Below are 18,965 nucleotides of genomic sequence, written 5' to 3'. Positions count from 1 at the left end.
GAGGGGCTTTATCTACCCTATCCACACATCACCTGGTGATTGTTAGGGGGCAGTGGGCTTTACAAATGTGTCTAAAATGCCACTGAGATTTTTGAATGATGAATCAGCTATATCAAGTGCACAGATTATAATTATTACATTTTACTTTATTCAGATGGTAATTAACAACTGGAATAGTTGTTTGGAAGAAATAATCTTAGATATGTTTCTCCTCCAGACTCCCCCCCCCCCCCCCCCCCCCACCCACCCTGACCCCTTCTACAGCCCCAGAGATTAAGTCATGACTCTTTAAGAAATATTATGTAAATATATGAGTACTTCAATGACCTGCACGTGCAGAATAAATAGCATAAAGGGTTCTCACCTATGAAGGACGCTCCCACTATAACAGCGTTCCTGTTACTGGCCAGTTTCACAATATGGTTGGCGTCCTCAGGTGTGCGGAGCTGGTAGACATTCTCCAGATCAGCACCTCGGCACTGCAGCGGTTTGGGTCTGAAAGAAGATCACAAGATTGGTTTGGATGAAGAAGGCCCTTCAGCCCATCCGATCTAATTCCTCCAGAACACCAGCCTCACCATATTCCCATCACAGCATTAAGCTGCTTTTTAAGTGAGTCCAATGTCTTGGCCTCAGCCACTTGCCAACCTATTCTAGTTCTTAATTTAGTCCTCTGAATAAAGAAGGATTTCCTAATATTTGGCCTGAAATTGCCCTTTGTAACTCTAAAGCTACGTTCAGCTGTCTTGCTGCATCCTAAAATATTGTTCTAGGTTTAGGTCTTGAGTCCCACTTAAAATATTATACATCTCTATTGAGGTCTCCTCTGAATTGTCCTCTCTGAAGACTGCGGGGGGAAAAAAAATCTAATTTCTGTTTCCACTTGAGCCTTTCTCAATTTAAAGTTGTATCCCTAATTCTGCTCTTAAAGTCTAAGTCATCTTGTCTGTTCAACTTCATGTTCCTTCTCAATCAGGCTCAGCTGGTGGCACCTGTGGCCTCTGAGTCAGAAGGTGGTGGGTTCAAGTCCAATGTCAGGACTTTGAACTCACGGTCTAGCCTGACACCTCATCCAATGTTGGGGAGCATTGCATTGTTGATGGTGCTACTCTTTGGATGAGACATCAAACCCAGTTCTCGCCCACCTGTTCAGCTGGATGTTGATGATCCCATGATTCTATTTGAAAAGAGAAGGGAGTTTCTCCCAGTGTCCTGATCAACAATCACCCAGATACAACAACAACAACAAGATTACGTTTGTATAGCACCTTTCAACTTGGGAGGAGGTCCCCAAAATTGGTCACTCACTCCATGGCTGTTTGTAGGCTGTTTTGGTTTGCAAAATTGACTGCCGCACTAGCTTACAAAATTCACAGTCACTACACAGTGAAACGCTTTGAGACGTCCTCCTGATGTAAAAGGCGCTGTATCAAATGCAAGGATTATTATTAATCTTTTTTCTAATAGGGATACATTCAGCTTTATACATTGAGGCCCAAGTCTCACAATTATCATTGATGTGTTCCTTTCTGAATTCTCTGCAACGCTTCAATGTTCTTTGGAGGGCAAACTGCCCAAATATGATCTCATGAGGGACCTACACAATCCTTTGGAGGCTGAAGATAGTAAATTGGGACATACCCGGACACTCTGTTTATTACCTTGTGTTGTTTCTCCCCCCTTTTAAGTTCCTCTCTCTCTCTCACTCTCCATTCCACCCCCGAATACAACGCACCGCGGTAACATGAAAGGGATAATGGCACCAACCCATCAGCTAGTCACCTGCTCCCAGTGGCGATCAGTAGCTTGTTGTACTCCATTTTGAGACCATCTTTGAAGCGGACCATCTTATTCTTCACATCCACTGAGACCATCTGTAGAAGAAGAGTTGGACGTCAGGCTGATAATATCATGGTGTAAAGGCCACAGATCACAAACTATCACTCAATCATATAGTCACACAGTGAGAGCAATACAGTGATTACAGTACATAGACGTACACAGAGAACACTGCACAGTCACAAGGACATTCATGAGAATGCTACACAGTTATAGTAAAAGAAGGGAGCAGTATTAGTGAGAGCCCAATGCCGAGTGTGGGAGTCAGAGAGATTGTACAATCAAAAGCCTTACACTGGAAGAAAATGCCAAGAACATTGAACAGATTTTGAAGAGTGTTCTCATTCTCTTACCTCCCTCTCTGTCTGTACTTCAATGTCGTACAAGGAGAAGAATTCCTTGGAACGCAGTGTGATCTGCTCCACCTGACACTCGAGAGACTGCAAGCACAAGAGCTAATTAGGTGCAGTGTGCAGAACGCATTGTCCTGCTCTCACAAAGTCATTACAGGTTTGGTCGCAAAAGACCTTCAGTTCATTTCATCTCATCCTTCCTCAATACCAATAATAATCCTTGCATTTGATATAACGCCTCATCACGTCTTCGAGACGTCTCAAAGCGCATCACAGGATATACTGGAAAGGGAATTGAACGTATATTTTGTGGGCGAAACGCAGCAGCCAATTGCACACAGCAGCGTCCCACAAACAGTCGTGGATTGAATGATCACATTATTATTTATTTTTGAAGGAATTATTACCCCCGGAAAAGGATCCTCCAATCAACTAAGAACCGGGTTCCAACTTACTGCTAGATAAACAGAAGCGTGTGGAGTAAGGAAACTTGCCCAATGTTTCGCCCTGTCCAGGAATCAAACTCAGATCCTCTCGTTTGCGAGTGCTCTAACCAATGAGCTACAGGACACCACAGTCCTGTCCAATACACAAAAAGCTGTTGTGTAAAGGAGGGAAATGGCAGGAAGCTGCTCTAGCCGTTGACATTCAACGTTTAACATTCAGGCTCTCTGGGACACTGCCCTGCGCGAGGGGCGCAATATAAGTGCAAGTTCTGTCCACTTTTCTTGTTCCTGCAACACACGCCACCTCAAGCAGAGCGTGTGCGGGAGCATGTATCAGTGTCACTCTTAACACTGGGGTCTGGGCAGGGACATCTGTGGAAACTCAATCCTGATTGTTCCCTGTTTGGGTTGAGAAGCACCAGCCTCTGCACAGCGACTCCCAACAACAGCATGGCCGAGAGCGAGATGGAACGAGAGGGAATGTGGACACGACAGGCTGGTATCAGCATTGCCTTTTCCCCACCCCCACCCCTAGGTAAGCCTTTATCCCCCTACAAATGTTCTCCTCTCAAAGCTCTAACCCGTGCTGGGGCTCAATCAATAGCTCCAGTTATAACCTTGCCCCACAATGAAGCAGTGGTTGCCTTTCATAGCATAAAACCAATCTCACCGCCCAAACTCATAAAGGACCCAACTCACTTCAGCTCCCGCCTGGATTAGATCATACCAAGCTTTTGTGGAGTAAATCAGCACCAGGCGATAAGGAATGGGAAGAAAACAATCAGACAGGGTCACAATTGCTGTCCAGTGACCCCTGCTGGAAGGTAAACATGTGGATGGGGGTAAGATTGAGGTTGACTATCAGTGACCCAGGCTGACAACTCCCTGAACTCCCACATGAGGCGTTGGCCTGAGGTATTAGAGATGGTCACTGCCCGCAGTCCAGCTCGAGTCTGCATTTTTGCAACACAGGACCAGGAGGAGGCCATTTAGCCCCTCGAGCCTGTTCCACCTTTCTATTAAATCATGGCTGATCTGTACTTCAACTCGAATTAGCCACGTTTGCTCCATATCCCTTGATATTTTGCCTAACAAAAACATATCCACCTCAATCTTGAAAATTTGAATAGATCCGGCATCCACGGCCTATTGGAGCTCCAGATTCCCACTACCCTATCTTCAGCAGAGGAGCGCAGAAAAAAAATTGGATTTGTAAAGACACAAGGTGGAGCTGCAGAATGCTATTTTGGCATTTGGGAGCCAGGTCAGGGAGGATGTATGCGAAGTGGAACCTAGGTAACTTCCTGACAGAGAGAGAGAGGCTCCCTCGGGAGACGGTTGAAGCAGGAAGTGTTGATTACCTTCAAACCACAGATTAGATCATTTTGTTTTAGGAAATAACATTATGGGACGTAGTACATAGTTTGTGCAAGCGACTGACCGCCAGAAGGTGGAAGGCTAACTAGATGAACCTTGGTCTTTTTTTCGCATAGCATCTTTTATGTTCTTATGAGAGAAATCAGAAGACAGATCATCCCAGTCCAGGATGTTCACACACAACCCAGCAGCCTCTCATACAAAGGCATTGCTGGAGTCTGAGCTTTGAAGACACTGGTGCACAGACCAAAACCATCAATGTCTTCAGATCTCTTAAGCAGAACCTTCCGTGCAATGCTTGGGACCTGAGAACAGCCTGAAAAGCAACACATGTAGAAATTCCACCTAGGTCTACATTTTCTCGTTTGACTTAGCATTTCAGAGCAACCAGAATTTGGCAAATTCTTAAATATAATAACAATAATAATAATCCTTGCATTTATCAGGTCTTCGGGACATTTCAAAGGGCTTCACAGATGACACTGTAAGGTGTAGTGATTGTATATTTTGTGGATGAAACGCGCACAACAGTGTCCCACAAACAGTCGTGGATTGAGTGACCACATTATTTTATATATATGTGTGTGCGTACAATATATAAACACACACACACAATCTCAGTTACGTTCCTTTTTTAAGAACTACAGAAAACTAACTTCAAGGTTCAGACTGAATCCAGCAATTTACCAAATTCTGGATGCTCTGAAATGCCAAGTCAACAGAATAAACGTTAGACCCAGGTGAAATTTCTCCCTATAGATTGTTTGTTCCTCTCACAGGCAATAAAAGGATGTAAATTACACAAAAAAAAACCTCTGGAGAAACCTCAAATGAAAGATGATGGAGACCTTTTAATAGTTACACGTCTGACAATGTCTATACGATGCCAATGGCTATAACAGGCTATTGTTCGGGAAGATTGGTAGCACAGTTCCACTCGTCCCTAACAAAAGGCAGCCGCTTGCCATGGGAACCTGTGGATTTCACTGGATGGAGTTTGCTGGCTTTAGATACAGATACAAACCTTACTTAGTTTAGGTCGGTCATAAGGCAGGTGGGTCTCCATGGTGCACATTACAATACGGTCAGTGAAGCCTTCCTGTCTCAGCGTTTCTGCACAGACCAGACCTGCGGGCCCTGCGGAAAAACAAACAGTGGGGGTCAGGCCTGAAGGCCTCAGGTGAAACCACAAGCAGATCTGTCACTTAATGGTGGGAGTTATCAAACTGGTCAGATGATGATATAAATAATCTTTGCAGAGCATCCAAATAACAATAATCATCCTTGCATTTGATATAGCACCTTATCACATCTTCAAGACATCTCAAAGCGCTTCACAGAATATACTGTGAAGTGAATTGATTGTATATTTTGTGGGCAAAACGCGGGAGCCAATTGCTCACAGCAGCGTCCCATAACTAGTCGTGGAGTGAGTGACCAAATTATTATTAGTAGCAGTATTTATTTGGAAGGAATTATTACCCCCGTTTCGCTCTGCCCGGGAATCAAACCCAGGTCTCTCGCTTGTGAGGCGAGTGGTCTAACTGCTGAGCTACAGGACTCCAAATGTCAAAACATCTCAAAGTGCTTCGCTGGTAATCCCTAGCAAGTGTAGTGACTGTGTATCTGTATCAGATCATTCCTGCTCCCGTTTGATTCAGCACCCTGGTCGTACTCCTCCATTTCCTCCTGCGCCTGCATCAGGACTCACCATGACCGTGTGGTCATCTACGCCCCATAATCCATACCACATGTGAGCTCCATACCAGTGGAAATCTGCTCCAGACTCCCAATGTGCAGGAGTCTGATCAGGATTAACTCCGTAGGAATCCCTGAAGCCACTCAGCAGCCTCTGCCAGACACTTACCAGCCCCGATGATGAGGACATTGGTATTGCTGTTGTTGCAGTCGCTCAGCAATGCGCACCGTGCCATTCGCTTCACCTTCTTCTGAGACTGCAGTGCCTGGAAGTGGGGGAGGAAGGAAGAAGAACAAAGAATGATGGTCTCATGGTTTGCTCCACATCTCTGGTATCTCTTACTTCAGGAAGCTTTTTCTCTCTCTGTTGCCACTAAAAGTCTAAGGCGAGCTCCCCTGATCAGTGGTGGAAGACAGACACTCCACCAAAGTGTCAAACTGAGCCACGAAATGCCAGGTAGGTCCCAGCTTCAAGCCTCAAATCTGTGGTCATTTCAACCACTGAGGTGCCAGGGAACATCTGCAATTGGCCTGAGTGGTTTTTTGTCTAGGATAGGAGAAAAATAACCAGAAAAATCCCAGGGCTCTGTCCCCAATTCTGTTCTGGAGGATCCTTGGTTTGTTTGAGTGTGTGTCTCTCTAACTGCAAATGTGTCTCTGCGTGTGTCTCTGTTCCCAATTCTGTTCTGGAGGATCCTCTGTGTGTTGTGTGTGTCTCTCTCTTTCTTTGTCTGTGAGTGTGTTTCTTGAGTATGTGTCCCTGTTCCCAATTCTGTTCAGGAATCAGTGCTGAAAAACGCTTCATACACTGGTTCGGACTCGAATGTGATGCTCTCAGTAGTTGTTCTGGAGGATCCTCGGTGTGTTTCTGTCTCTGTCAAGATAAATTAGCAACAGAGTGTTTGGCATCGCTGCAAGTATGGAAGGCGGTAAAACAGTAAAGGGAAGGAATTGAACAACAACAAAATTATATCTGTATAGCGCCTTTCACATCGAGAGGACGTCCCAAGGTTCTGGGACATCCTCCCAGCGCCTTGAGCATGAACATTTATATCTGATGTAAAGAACATAATTACTTTCCGAAGCCTCATTCACCGCAAGGTGCGCTGTGTTTGCTCTATGTCTAATATCAAAGTTGCCTGTGTCACCATCACAAATTGAATGATTCTCAAAGTTCAAAGGAACGAATATGTATTGAGGAGTGTGTGTGTGCCTGTGCGTGTCTGTGCATGTGTGTGAGTGTGCATGTGGGGTGGGGGGGGAGAATGTTTGAGTTTCTTGTTCATACCTAAGAGAGATAATTGCTCTACACAGACCCTTTGTGAATGATTACATTGCATTACACACACTGCTTGTGAATGACCGGATTAAGTGCTTTCAGATGACCTCCCGACTTGAAAGGCGCTAAGTAAATGTAAATAGTATTACACACTGTGCCGTATTGCTTTACACGTCTGCATTGTGAACGACTGCATTGCTTTACACACATCCGCTGTGAAGGACAACTCACTGAGCAAAGCGTGAAATGGCAACTGTTTGTTTTATTGTGATTGTGCGGGAGGAATGGCAACAAGGAGGCAGGCAGGAAACCCAGCGACCTTTCCTCCTGTACCTCACCAGTGTAGGAATTCTACTTGATTTGTTTTATAAAGGAGCTATGAGCAGAAATGTTCCCCCCCCTCCCCCCAGAGTTAAGAGAAGAGTCCAAATCAATGATCAGCGCCTTGGGACGTCTTCCCGATGTGAAAGACATATACAAATGTCATTTCTTGTTGTTGATCAGCCCCTGTGGTTTCCTCCTCCTATTCAGTACATCCCGGGAGAGTAGGATTTCAGAGTTCATATTACCTGTTTGCTTGCTCGCACCATCACTTTCTCCTTTTCTATTCTGACCTGTATGGGAGAAAATCAGTGTTAACGATATCTGGGAACAGCTAGAAAATTCACATCTCCCGCAAGTCCTGTTCCCGTTAAAGATACCACAGCACTACTCGAAAAGAGAAGGGGGTTTCTCTCTTCCGGTGTCCAGGCCAACAATCCCCTTAAATAAAATTGATCGCTTGTTTCATGGCTGTTGTGGGCTATCGTGGAATCCTCTAGCTCAGTGGTTAGAGCGCTCGCCTCGCAAGCGAGAGACCTGGGTTCGGTTTCCGAGCAGGGCGAAATCTTGGGCAAGTTTCCTTACTCCATACACATGCTCTGTTTAGTTAGCAGTAAGTAGGAACCCGGTTGTTAGTCAATTGGCGGATGCTTTTCTGGGGATCAAAAAAAAAAATTTGCTCGCTTCAATCCACAACTGTCTGTGGGACGCTGCTGTGCACAATTGGCTGCCGCGTTTCGACCACAAAATATACAGTCAATTCATTTTGCAGTATATTCTGTGAAGCGCTTTGAGACCTCCCTCCCACGTGATAAGACGCTGTACCAAATGCAAGGATTATTATTAATATTATTCAGACGTCTACAGCATGGAAGGGAAGGCGGTTATTACCTGAAACTTTGGTAAACTGTCTAATCCGGGAAAGTCTTCGATATCACCCGTCGCAACGTTAAAACAAGCCCCGTGCCAGGGACACCGAACCCGGCCGTTGTTCAGAACTCCTACAAACGGAGACAATCAGTTTAGGGCGAGTCCGCTCACATCGCAGTTTCTGTCGTTCTGCGAGTCCGAACCAATCCACCAGGTTCCGTTTATTATTTGAAGTCGAGCTCTGTTCATTTCATTCACTTTGCAACTTATTCGTTATTGACGCAGTTGCGATGAGCGGCTGCTCTGCCTGGCCACACACTGACCTTTCACCAGCGGCGCTCCATAATGGGGACACTTGTGTCCTATCGCACAGTACTCTCCTCGCTCCTTGATCAGCAGGGCTTTGCCGTAGCCCACGTCCACTTCTCGCATCCTGTGGATGGAAAGCACATCAGCTCGAGGTGAGTTTGCGCAATGTTGTTTTCCTCAGTCGCGAGAGGTCTCCTCGCACTTTGTGCAGAGGCTACGGCTAAGATTGAGACTCTCCGATGTGCACGCAGCTACTGAGCTCAACCACGTCTTAGCTGGAGTAATACCGACACACGGGTCCACTGTCAGCAACAATCATAATCCTTACCTTTCACGTCGCAAAGAGCTTCGCAGGATTGAATGCAAAGCGCATGCGGTTTTGAACCCCGCGGCCAATTTTGCACACAGCAATGCCCCACCAACAGCCGTGAAGTGAATGATCAAAATTACTCAGGGGATTGTTAGCCAGGACCCCGGGAGAAACTCCCTTGTCTTGTCAGACAGTGCTGTACATTCTGCTCACCCTGATAAACTATAATCTGTCATTATTGCTAATGATAGTATCTTGAACTATTAGCAGTAGTGTTATTAATGCTGTACCATTATCAATACTAATACTTCCAATAACAATAATCCATAGTCCCGTCTTGGGCAAGTGCTGTATTGTTGGAAGTGCTCTTCTTTGGATGGGATTTTACACTGAGGTCCCTCTACTTGCTGAGGTGGACTTTAAGGGAGTTTTTCCTGGTTTCCCGGCTACCAATCTTCGGTTGGTCATTCACTTTGTGGCTGTTTGTGGGATATTGGCTGCCAACTTTCATCGACAAATGCTCGGCTCTTGCACTTTCCAGAAATGCTGCGAAGTGCATTGAGATGTTCTTGTCACTACAGGTTCTCTATCAAGCATTAATATTCACACTTAATAATAATAACAACAGTATTCCACAACGACATGAATCGGCTGTCGTACTGCTACATTCCTGTCGGCGACGCTGTTGCAGCGTGCGTATTTGTGTCACGGTGGCATCAACAGGGATACAGTGGAACTGCACCCTCTCTCCAGCACAGTAGGACTTGCATCCCATTTATCTCCAGTTGTTCAACAATTACAAGATTAGGTTAGAATGAAGGTAGTCCTTCAGCCCATTTGATCTCGTCTTTCCAGAATTACCCACCTCTACCCCATTCTCGCAGAGCAGCATTGTGCTGTTTTTTTTTAAAAAAAACGAGTCCATTGTCCTGAACCTCAAACATCAAAATAATAATTTGGTCACTCAATCCACGACTGTTTGTGGGACGCCACTGTGCACAATCGGCTGCCGCGTTTCGCCCATAAAATACACAGTCAATTCACTTTACAGTATATTCTGTGAAGCGCTTTGAGACGTCTCGAAGACGCAATAAGGCGCTGTATCAAATGCAATAATAATTATTATTACTATCTTGACAATCTGGCCAGTCGTTAATTACTCTCTATGTAAAAAGATACCTGGTTTCTGTCCTGATATTGCCCTTTGCAACTCTAGATTTATGTCCTCTTGTTCTACTCTCTTGAAACATCCTAAAGTATTGTAATTATTTTTTCAATTTCATTTAGAATACCGTAAGAATCCCTCCGAGTCATCTCCTTTCAACACTGAAGAGTTCTGACTTGTCTAATTGTTGCTCATTGCTCATTCCTCTAGCACTGGGGATCATCCTCATTGCTCTTCCTGGCTCACCACCTTTAGGGCCAAGGCAGTTCCTCATGTTGGAGAATTATATCCAATATTCTGTTGTAGTTTTCTAGTGTGAGTCATTGATGATATGCTGGTCACTGGTCATGTATTAGCTAAAAATGTGCTGTACAGCAGCAAGGGAGAGTTTTACTCTTGAAGGACCTTCCTCTTTGACCGTGCCTACGGTCACCTCCCCACTCCCCCAGCTCGACATCGTGCTCCATCACTGTGAAGCGCTCTGGGACTCTATCCTTCGTGAAGGGCGCTATATAAATGCAAGTTGTTGTTGCTAAGCTTCACTGAACTTACTGCCCATCCTGGAGTTCATTCATGTGGCACACAGCAACTTCCACCATGTCCTTTGGGTTTTGATAGGGTTCCACTGTGATGGGACGGTCCTCCACATGTTTTGTGCTCCCGTTGGCCTTGCACGCAGCTATGGGACTGACTTTGCCGTTGGGTGAAAGGCTCTCCTTCTCTTTGTCGGGAACCATCACTTCAACTTTGACCTCAACTGGAAAAGCGAGAGACAGAAAAAGTGGTTTAAAACAAAGTCAGACATACTATAAAATGTTTTGACTGGATAGTGAGTGTTTGCTGGCTACTCGACCGTGTATTTTTGGGAAGGGAGGGAGGGAGGGCGGGCTAGCCTGATTGGCAATGACGCTGGATAACAAGTGAATCAGACTCATCCGAAAATAACACACAAAGAAAAAGGCATTTGGTGTCGATTAGAATCTGGCAATTTCTGACGTGTTTCCATAACAAGAAAAATGTGCCAAATAATAATAATCATTGCAATTGATCATAGCACCTTATCACATCGTTGAGACATCTCGAAGCGCTTCACAGAATATATTGTAAAGTGGATTGACTGTGTATTCGCAAAGCAATGGAACTCTGCATTGTTGAGATTTAGTTTGGGAGTGAGGTTCTTATGGGTTTAGGTGATTCATGTGTTTTACTTGCTGTTATCAGGAGTTTGCACTTGGATTTCTTACCAAACATTCTGGTTGTAAGTCAATGCACAAAAGATAATAATAATCCTTGCATTTGATATAATGCTTTTCATGTCTTCTCGACGTCTCAAAGTACTTCACAGAATAGACTGTAAAGTGAATTGACTGTATATTTGTGGGCGCAATGTGGCAGCCAATTGCACACAGCAGTGTCCCACAAACATTCGTGGATTGAAGTGACCAATTTTATCATTGTTTTTTTTTCTTGAGGGATTATTATCAGCCGTGTGGAGTAAGGAAACTTGCCTGCCGGGAATCGAACCCAGGTCTCTCGCTTGAGATCCCGATAGATAGAAATGTAGGAATTGCTTGACAAAAGAAGAACTAAGGCCCAACTTCCCCGCCTTCTACAGTCCTGGTAGTCGCATGCTACAATAATGGAGATGTTGACTGAAATTAATTCTGAATGGATTAGTCTACAACACAGTGAAAAGCTTTGGGAACCTTGTATCCAAAGTTGCCTGGTTCTTCCAAGCCATACGACACTTACTGTAACATGTCATGTGATATGTGACTCATGACTCAAATTACTCATATCCCAAAATACCCCAAAATATTCTTTTCTAAAATAAATCTATCTAATCTGCATTTTAACGAATCAACATTTTCTGCTTCCACTGTCTCAGGGTCACAAATTGATTCGGATGAAGTCAAGAACTCTGCTTCCTTGCACTGACTGCAGGTTGAATCCTTGTCAGCTTGAAGACCCATCACGTAGTGGTTAGAGAACTCGCCTCGCAAATGAGAGGACCCGGGTTCGATTCCCAGATGGGGCTAAACCTTCCTTACTCCACACTCCTCTTTTAATCTAGCAGTAAGTAGGAACCCGGTTGTTAGTCAATTGGCAGATCACTTTTCCACAGGTTATAATCCCTCAAAAAGAAATGTTGTCACTCAATCCACATTTTTGTGGGACACTGCTGACCTCAACTGGCTGCTGCTTTTCGCCCACAAAATACGCAGTCTCAACGACGTGATAAGATGCTATTTCAAATACAAGGATTATTATTATTATTAAGATGGGCACAGGCAGGAGCGAGCTGTGCTCACAGAAATTTGCTGACCTTCACAAATGAGGTCTCTGCAATCTCCTGCTCAGGATTTTACCCGCTGAGCGAAATTATAATTAGGAAACGTAAATGAGAGGGCAAAGTCGCGGACTTCAAACACCCTCAATCTTTTATAGAGTTAGCCCATGATTAATTTGTGCCAACTGACGAGGATTTAATGCTGCATCATTTAGCAAAGAGCCATCACACAATGTCCCATGGTTGTCAGGGAGATTGTATCAGTTGCATTTGTGAAAGCAGAGGCTTTCACTCTTGTTTCCATTCCAACCAAATCACATCACCAGGAGTCACTGGCTCACCAGCCTGTTTTTTTCTAACCTCTTAAGACATTCTACTCCATGGACAATGATTCAGAGCTGCTGAGAAGTGCAGGGGAAGAGGAGGAGGTTTTTTTGGTCAAATAGATCTGATTAACTCAGAAATCCAGCCCCACATTTAACACAAAACAGACAGAGTGTTCCACATATAAATGGAAATTTCAATTTGACTGGAGTGGAATGCGCACTTTCTTTCCAGAAGGACACACCCTGCTTCCCGAATCCCGGAAAGTATTAGGGCGCAGGTTGGCAAGAGTCGAGGTTGGAGACTCCAGAGTGTGCATTTGGGGCACTGTTGGGAGTTTAACCCATTTCAAACACCAATTGGCAACCTTGTGACTGCTTGTCCAGCTCAGAGAGTTCCAAGCATTCAGGCAGGAACGACAAGTCTTGGGTCCTATCTATTCGGTGCTGAATATCCATTCGGACTTTGGCCTGCAGAGTCCTTAGGAGCCAAGTGGGGAGAATCCCAGTGATCAAAGGGTTGCATGAAGCCATCCTCTACTGACCTGGATAAGGCCACAGTCAATCCACACTCACTAGATCAACAACAACAGCTCGCATTTAGATAGTGCCCATCACTAGTCTCCACCATCCCCACCATGGATCTGGACATCTTCCAGCCTCTAAAGCATCAGAAACGTGGACATGCTGTCAGCACTGAATATAAGGGGCCAAAGACTGCATGAATTTTTGGAAATCCCCTAGCACCAGATTGCAAGGGATTAGTTGACCAGACCCATCAAAAAGAAATAAAGAGATTTGGATAGTTATCGGCTCCACTGAACTGCCAAAGAAAATAATTGCATTAAACAGCCAGCCACCAGCAAGCAATGGTCACAAAATGTACCCACTACAACCAATAAACCAATCGTTTAAATTAGATCAAAAGACACCGGGGATGAGAAGTGAGTGATCGCATTACCTCTGGGGTCTGTCTTTGAATCGAGTCCAGATTTAAGGGGTGAAAGTTACCTGTACTGATGCAGTGAAAGCCCCAATTCCCTCAAGAGAACTATGTAAATTTGCACTTCCTAATGACGCAGGTTGGCAAAACAAAGCTGCCGAATATTTGGCACAAATTGGTATGAAATACCTGAAGACCTCCCTCTTCAACTGTGCTTACGGTCACCTTCCCATCTCCCCCTGGCTCAGTGTCGTGCTCCTCTATTGTCAAGCATTCCAGGACGCGACCCTGGGTGAGGGACCCTATATAAATGCAAGTTGTTGTTGTTGTGGTTGAAATAAGCCTCAATGCCTTTGGTTGAGTGAGAGAAAGATCAGCCAGGATTCTCACTGAGGATGGTAATTCTGTGACACCTACTGTAAAGTACACGTGTGTTGATGTTGGTGAGGACAGGATCAGACTAGGTTGTGAAGTTCTCCCCAGTGTCGCCCAGTTAGATATTCTGTAGATATTGTCACTGTCACTGTAGATTCTCTGTCCAGCCTTAGACTAGACAAAAATAATAATAATAATTTGGTCACTCAATCCACGACTGTTTGTGGGGACGCTGCTGTGCGCAATTGGCTGCCGCGTTTCGCCCACAAAATACACGGTCAATTCACTTAACACTATATTCTGTGAAGCACTTTGAGCCGTCTTGAAGACATGATAAGGCTCTGTATCAAATGCAAGGATTATTATTAGATAGAATAATGGACAAGGCATCACCAGGAGTTGTAGCTCAGCAATAATCAGAGCCTTTAGCAGACTGGGAGGAAAATAGGGGGAGAGGAAACAGAAAAATATTTTGAGCAAAGTAGTCACCAAGATATCATTGGTGCGTTGGCATTATCTGGGAATCCTGTTTACGTTTCTGGGAATGTTTGAAACATTCTTCCTGTGTTTATTCCCAGAGCTCAGCAGTGGTAAACACTCCTTGGAAACCAGGCCTGCCACTAAGAAGCTTGAAATTAAAGTACAGTGAAAACGTTGTCTTAACTTTGAGCTACTAGGCTCCATAATCCCTCCCTGTAATCTCTAGGTACCAGGATTTCAGCTCTTGCTCGGTTCCCCATAAGAACTGTCTTCTGCTCTGACTTTTCTCGTGGCAATGGGCCACTTTGTCCCAAGAGAGGACCCCCATACAAGGTAAAAGGGAATGATTTATGTCGGAGGACATGTACAGGACACACTAGACAAAACGGAACAAGGTGATCTGGTTCTGTACAGTTTATGTGTGTCATAGAGTATAAGAGGGTGGGGAAGAAAGGGAACAATTCTTCACTGTTTCTTTTTCCTACTAATTATTATTCTCCTCCAATTTCTTACTCCCCCCTCTCCTGAAAAGAGTCTGATTCCTTTTCCTTCCACTAGGGCAAGGCGATGCCCTGTGGTTTCTTACACTCAGGCCCATTAATTATGTACGCAGACAGCGTGGGAGAAAAGATAGCCACACTCAACGTCACAGGGAACATGTTGAGTTTGTGAGTCAATAATTTCCCAAACTTATACTCTGTGAAAGTGGAAAACTATGGGGAAGGGAATCCATCTTATTTTCCCATTCATTGCAGTGCCTCGCCCATTCCACCCCCCTCTCCCCCATCCCATTAACAATCCGAGATTAGCTAACCCAACACAGAATAGCTCTTCCATCACTACTATCCATCTAGGATAAGTTAACCCAACAACAATAAACAATAAATTATATTTACATAGTACCAGAATCCCACACAGTATTCTAAGGCTGCACTTAGAATTCGTGTACAGTTTTGGTCACTGCGATATGAAAAAGCATATTACAGTGATTGAGAGGAGGGCAACCAAGATTATATAGGGGATGGAGGGACCACAAGGAGCAATTAGATAAGCTGGGCATGTTCATACTGGAGAAGAGAAGGTTTAGGGGCGATATGGTTACGGTCTTTAAGATTCTGAAGGGAATAGATAATGCATTAGACCATAACAAGCTGTTTTATCTTGTACTGAACGATAGAACCAGAGGACACAGCCTGCGACTGAAGATGGGACAAATTCAGAGCAAATCTGCGGAAACACTATTTCAGTGAGGGAGTAGGAAACTTATGGAACAGGCTCCCTAGGGAGACCCTGGAATCAGAAAATATCATTTGTTTCAAGAACAAATTAGATAGATTTCTGCCAGAAAATAATATCTGGGGATTCAGTATATAGTTTGGGACACAACATGTCAAGCGACTGCCAGGATGGTGGAAGGTGAACTAGATGCATCTTGGTCTTCTTTCACTTAGCAAATTCTTATGTTCATGTCAGGAGGACGTCCCAAGGCGCTGGACAATGAGAGGTTTGCACCCGAGTTATGGGTTGGGATCAGAGTGGGTTGGAGGGCAAGGGGGAGGAAAGGAAAGGTGGCTGAAGGGATGGTCAAAATGGAAGGTCTTAAGATGGGCTTTGAAGTGAGGGGGCCAGTGACCAAACCTAGGACAACAACAAATTATAAATTCTGGCTGGACAATATGTCTCAGTATCACGCCAAGCATTGTGAGATCTTTAGATATTTACTATTTTCTACTCTCCAAATGTGGTCACTTCTGATGTGGATATAATCTGTGGAGCAGAGAGTGGGCACATTTGGAGGGCGTGTGTGTGTGTGTGTGTGTGTGTGTGTGTGTGCACGCTTCTCCCTTTGGATGAGATTTGGAAAGTAGGATGTATCGAAGGGTTGAGAGTGTCTGATAATTTCCACACTGCTACCTTTTTACTCCTTGAGTGTGTTTAGTTCAAAATAATAATAATAATAATCCTTGCATTTGATATAGCGCTTTTCACGTCGGGAGGACATCCCAAAGCGCTTCACAGAATATACTGTAAAGTGAATTGACTGTATATTTGTGGGCGAACGCGGCAGCCAATTGTGCACAGCAATGTCCCACAAACAGCCGTGGATTGAAAATGACCAATTTATTATTGTTTTGTTTTTTTGGAGGGATTATTATTAGGCGTGTGGAGTAAGGAAACTTGCCCAAGGTTTCGCCCTGCCTGGAATTGAACTCAGGTCTCTGCAAAGCGAGTGCTCTAACCACTGAGCTACAGGAATCCACAGCTGCAGTTAGATCAATGGCTGGTAAAGGAAAATATTTTTATTCTTAATTCCAGCTAATAGTCATGAGCAAACCTAATGAAACCTCTTTAAGAGTCATTAGAATCTGAGCTAATGGGTTGATCAATAATTGCCAAGAAAAGGAATATTTCATTTGTGGGACAAACCAAGATATATGCAGATTACCCAGCCTGGATTATGGGGTCTTTTCTTCAACAAATGTTTTATTTAAGAGGGGTGGAATCACTGTGCACATTGTTTGTGGCCAACAAATTTCTGCCTTCTGCCTTTCCTCATTCAGGCTCTTAAGGTGGGGCGAGCCCGACAGAACTAACCTTTCCTCTGCTCCATTTTGCGTACAAGCTTTTTCATAATCTTTTTACAAACTTTTTCCACTCTGTCCACTTACCTGCTATCTGAGTGAGACTTATTCGGCCACTCAATCTACGACTGTTTGTTGGACGCTGCTGTGTGCAATTGGCTGCCGCGTTTCGCCCACAAAATATACAGTCACTACACTTTACAGTATATTCTGTGAAGCTCTTTGAGACGTCTCAAAGGCGTGATAAGGTGCTATATATAATGCAAGGATTATTATTTTCCATGAAGTTTCTCAATGTAATGCTGGTGATGGGGGCACCAATTGGTCGAGTGTGAGGATGGCACTCATTGATCAAACTTGGGGATGGCAGAGAGTGTGTGAGGGAAGTGGTCAATTTTTTTTTTAATTGTCTTCTCACCATTGACTTTGCAACATTAAAAATGTTCAGATAAATACCTTTGATTCTTCTTTTAAAAAATGTGTTTACGTCAGCAATCAAAATCTTTCGGTGCCTTGGGATGTCCAAGGCACCGAAAGTTAAGTTAGCTTTTCTTTGTTAGTTATGAAACAATAACATGTTGCATTTATATAACGCTTTTCGATGCGAAAAGCGTTATATAAATGCAACATGTTATTGTTTCATAACTAACAAAGAAAAGCTAACTTATTGATGACTAGGGTTCTTGTTATCTACTCGAGAGAAATAGTCATGTTTGACATTGTGAATCCTTAGAATTGGAAACTCTTGTGGAAATTGTGTACTCTGAGGGATAAGCAGGTTTTCAAAGGCCCCTTAAGCTGCGTTGAGCAAGAATGAAAGAGATTTAAAATTCCTCCTAGCTCCCTCACCCAGTGGCTTGACCTACTTCTGCAAGCGTTTTTCAAAACATATTGACCGATTAGTGTGGGATTTGAAAGATCAAGTCACCTGGTTTGGGCTTCGAGAAGCATCCTCCCATGACTGGGCGAAGCTCAATGGTTGACTTGTTGCGAAGGAAACCGAAGGACCACAATGTCTCTGGGCACTTGATGGGCAGGCTTTTCAAGTCACAACATCTGGTCGCTCCTCAGAGGGAAGGACAGGGTATCACGGCCATAGCTGGTAAGAGCCAGGAGCTCGTTAAAGAGAGTGATGGAGAGGATTCCATAGTGATGAGGACCAATCCATTCTGATCCAGCCTTCAGCTTCAATCTTCCAATCTTCCAAATCTACACAACCAAGAACAAGGCAAAAACATCCATTCTTGTATTTTATCTATTTTTGAATCCTTAGCACATTATAAATTATTCAAATACAACTTAGTTAAACCAACTCATGTATCCTAACTAAAACCTGTTGACTCTTCAGTCTAAAAAGGATTGCGTGGGACCAATGTTTTACAGTGGTTTATTGTTCACTAATGGATATATTAGACTAGTGGAGTCCTGTAGTTTAGTAGTTAGAGCACTCGCCTCACAAGCGAGAGGACCTGGGTTCAAATCCCAGTAGGGCGAAACATTGGGCAAGTTTCCTTATTCCGCATGCCGGTTACCTCGAGGTAAGTAGGAACCTGGTTGTCGGTCAATTGGTGGATCACTTTTCCGGAGGGAATAATTCCTTCCAACAAAAATGTTAATAATAATTTTTTATTATTTATTTAAATTTTTGGTCACTCAATCCACCACTGTTTGTTGGGATACTGCTGTGCGCAATTGGCTGCCAAGTTTCACCCACAAAATGTACAGGTAATTCACTTTACAGTACATCCCGTGAAGCGCTTTGAGACATATCAAAGACATGATAAGGCGCTATATCAAATGCAAGGCTTATTATTATTCTTATGGTTATATTGCTGCTGGACACGTTGCAGACTTGGGTGTCAACCCCTTTTTCAAGCTTGACAAATGAAAGACAGCACTGCGCAAATTCTTAAGATTGTACTATTGGCTCGTGTTTGCCTTATTGCAATTCACTAATATTTTTTCTTTCTCTTCCCAACAAGATTTTCAGTGAAGTAATGTTGTG

General features: G+C 44.0%; 1 protein-coding gene across 3 annotated transcripts in view; it reads right to left on the bottom strand.

The window, feature by feature from the left end:
• LOC103188468 (apoptosis inducing factor mitochondria associated 3) overlaps positions 1–18,145 on the bottom strand; it is a 28,497-nt gene extending 10,352 nt beyond the window's left edge. For all 3 annotated transcript variants that reach the window (XM_007908492.2, XM_007908493.2, XM_007908494.2), the window contains exons 1-10: positions 17,889–18,145; positions 10,520–10,724; positions 8,507–8,616; positions 8,205–8,314; positions 7,562–7,606; positions 5,883–5,979; positions 5,040–5,152; positions 2,193–2,279; positions 1,783–1,874; positions 365–495 (exon numbers count right to left, since the gene is read on the bottom strand). In XM_007908492.2, coding sequence (XP_007906683.1) covers positions 365–495; positions 1,783–1,874; positions 2,193–2,279; positions 5,040–5,152; positions 5,883–5,979; positions 7,562–7,606; positions 8,205–8,314; positions 8,507–8,616; positions 10,520–10,724; positions 17,889–17,919 — 1,021 coding nt within the window. In that variant the 5' untranslated portion in view covers positions 17,920–18,145. The remainder of the gene's footprint in view (positions 1–364; positions 496–1,782; positions 1,875–2,192; positions 2,280–5,039; positions 5,153–5,882; positions 5,980–7,561; positions 7,607–8,204; positions 8,315–8,506; positions 8,617–10,519; positions 10,725–17,888) is intronic.
• Positions 18,146–18,965: the final 820 nt, after the last annotated feature.

The sequence above is a fragment of the Callorhinchus milii genome, unplaced genomic scaffold (genome assembly GCF_018977255.1).
Source record: "Callorhinchus milii isolate IMCB2004 unplaced genomic scaffold, IMCB_Cmil_1.0 Scaffold8, whole genome shotgun sequence".
NCBI classification, from domain to species: domain Eukaryota; kingdom Metazoa; phylum Chordata; class Chondrichthyes; order Chimaeriformes; family Callorhinchidae; genus Callorhinchus; species Callorhinchus milii.
This window is presented reverse-complemented; position numbering and strand designations above follow the sequence as displayed.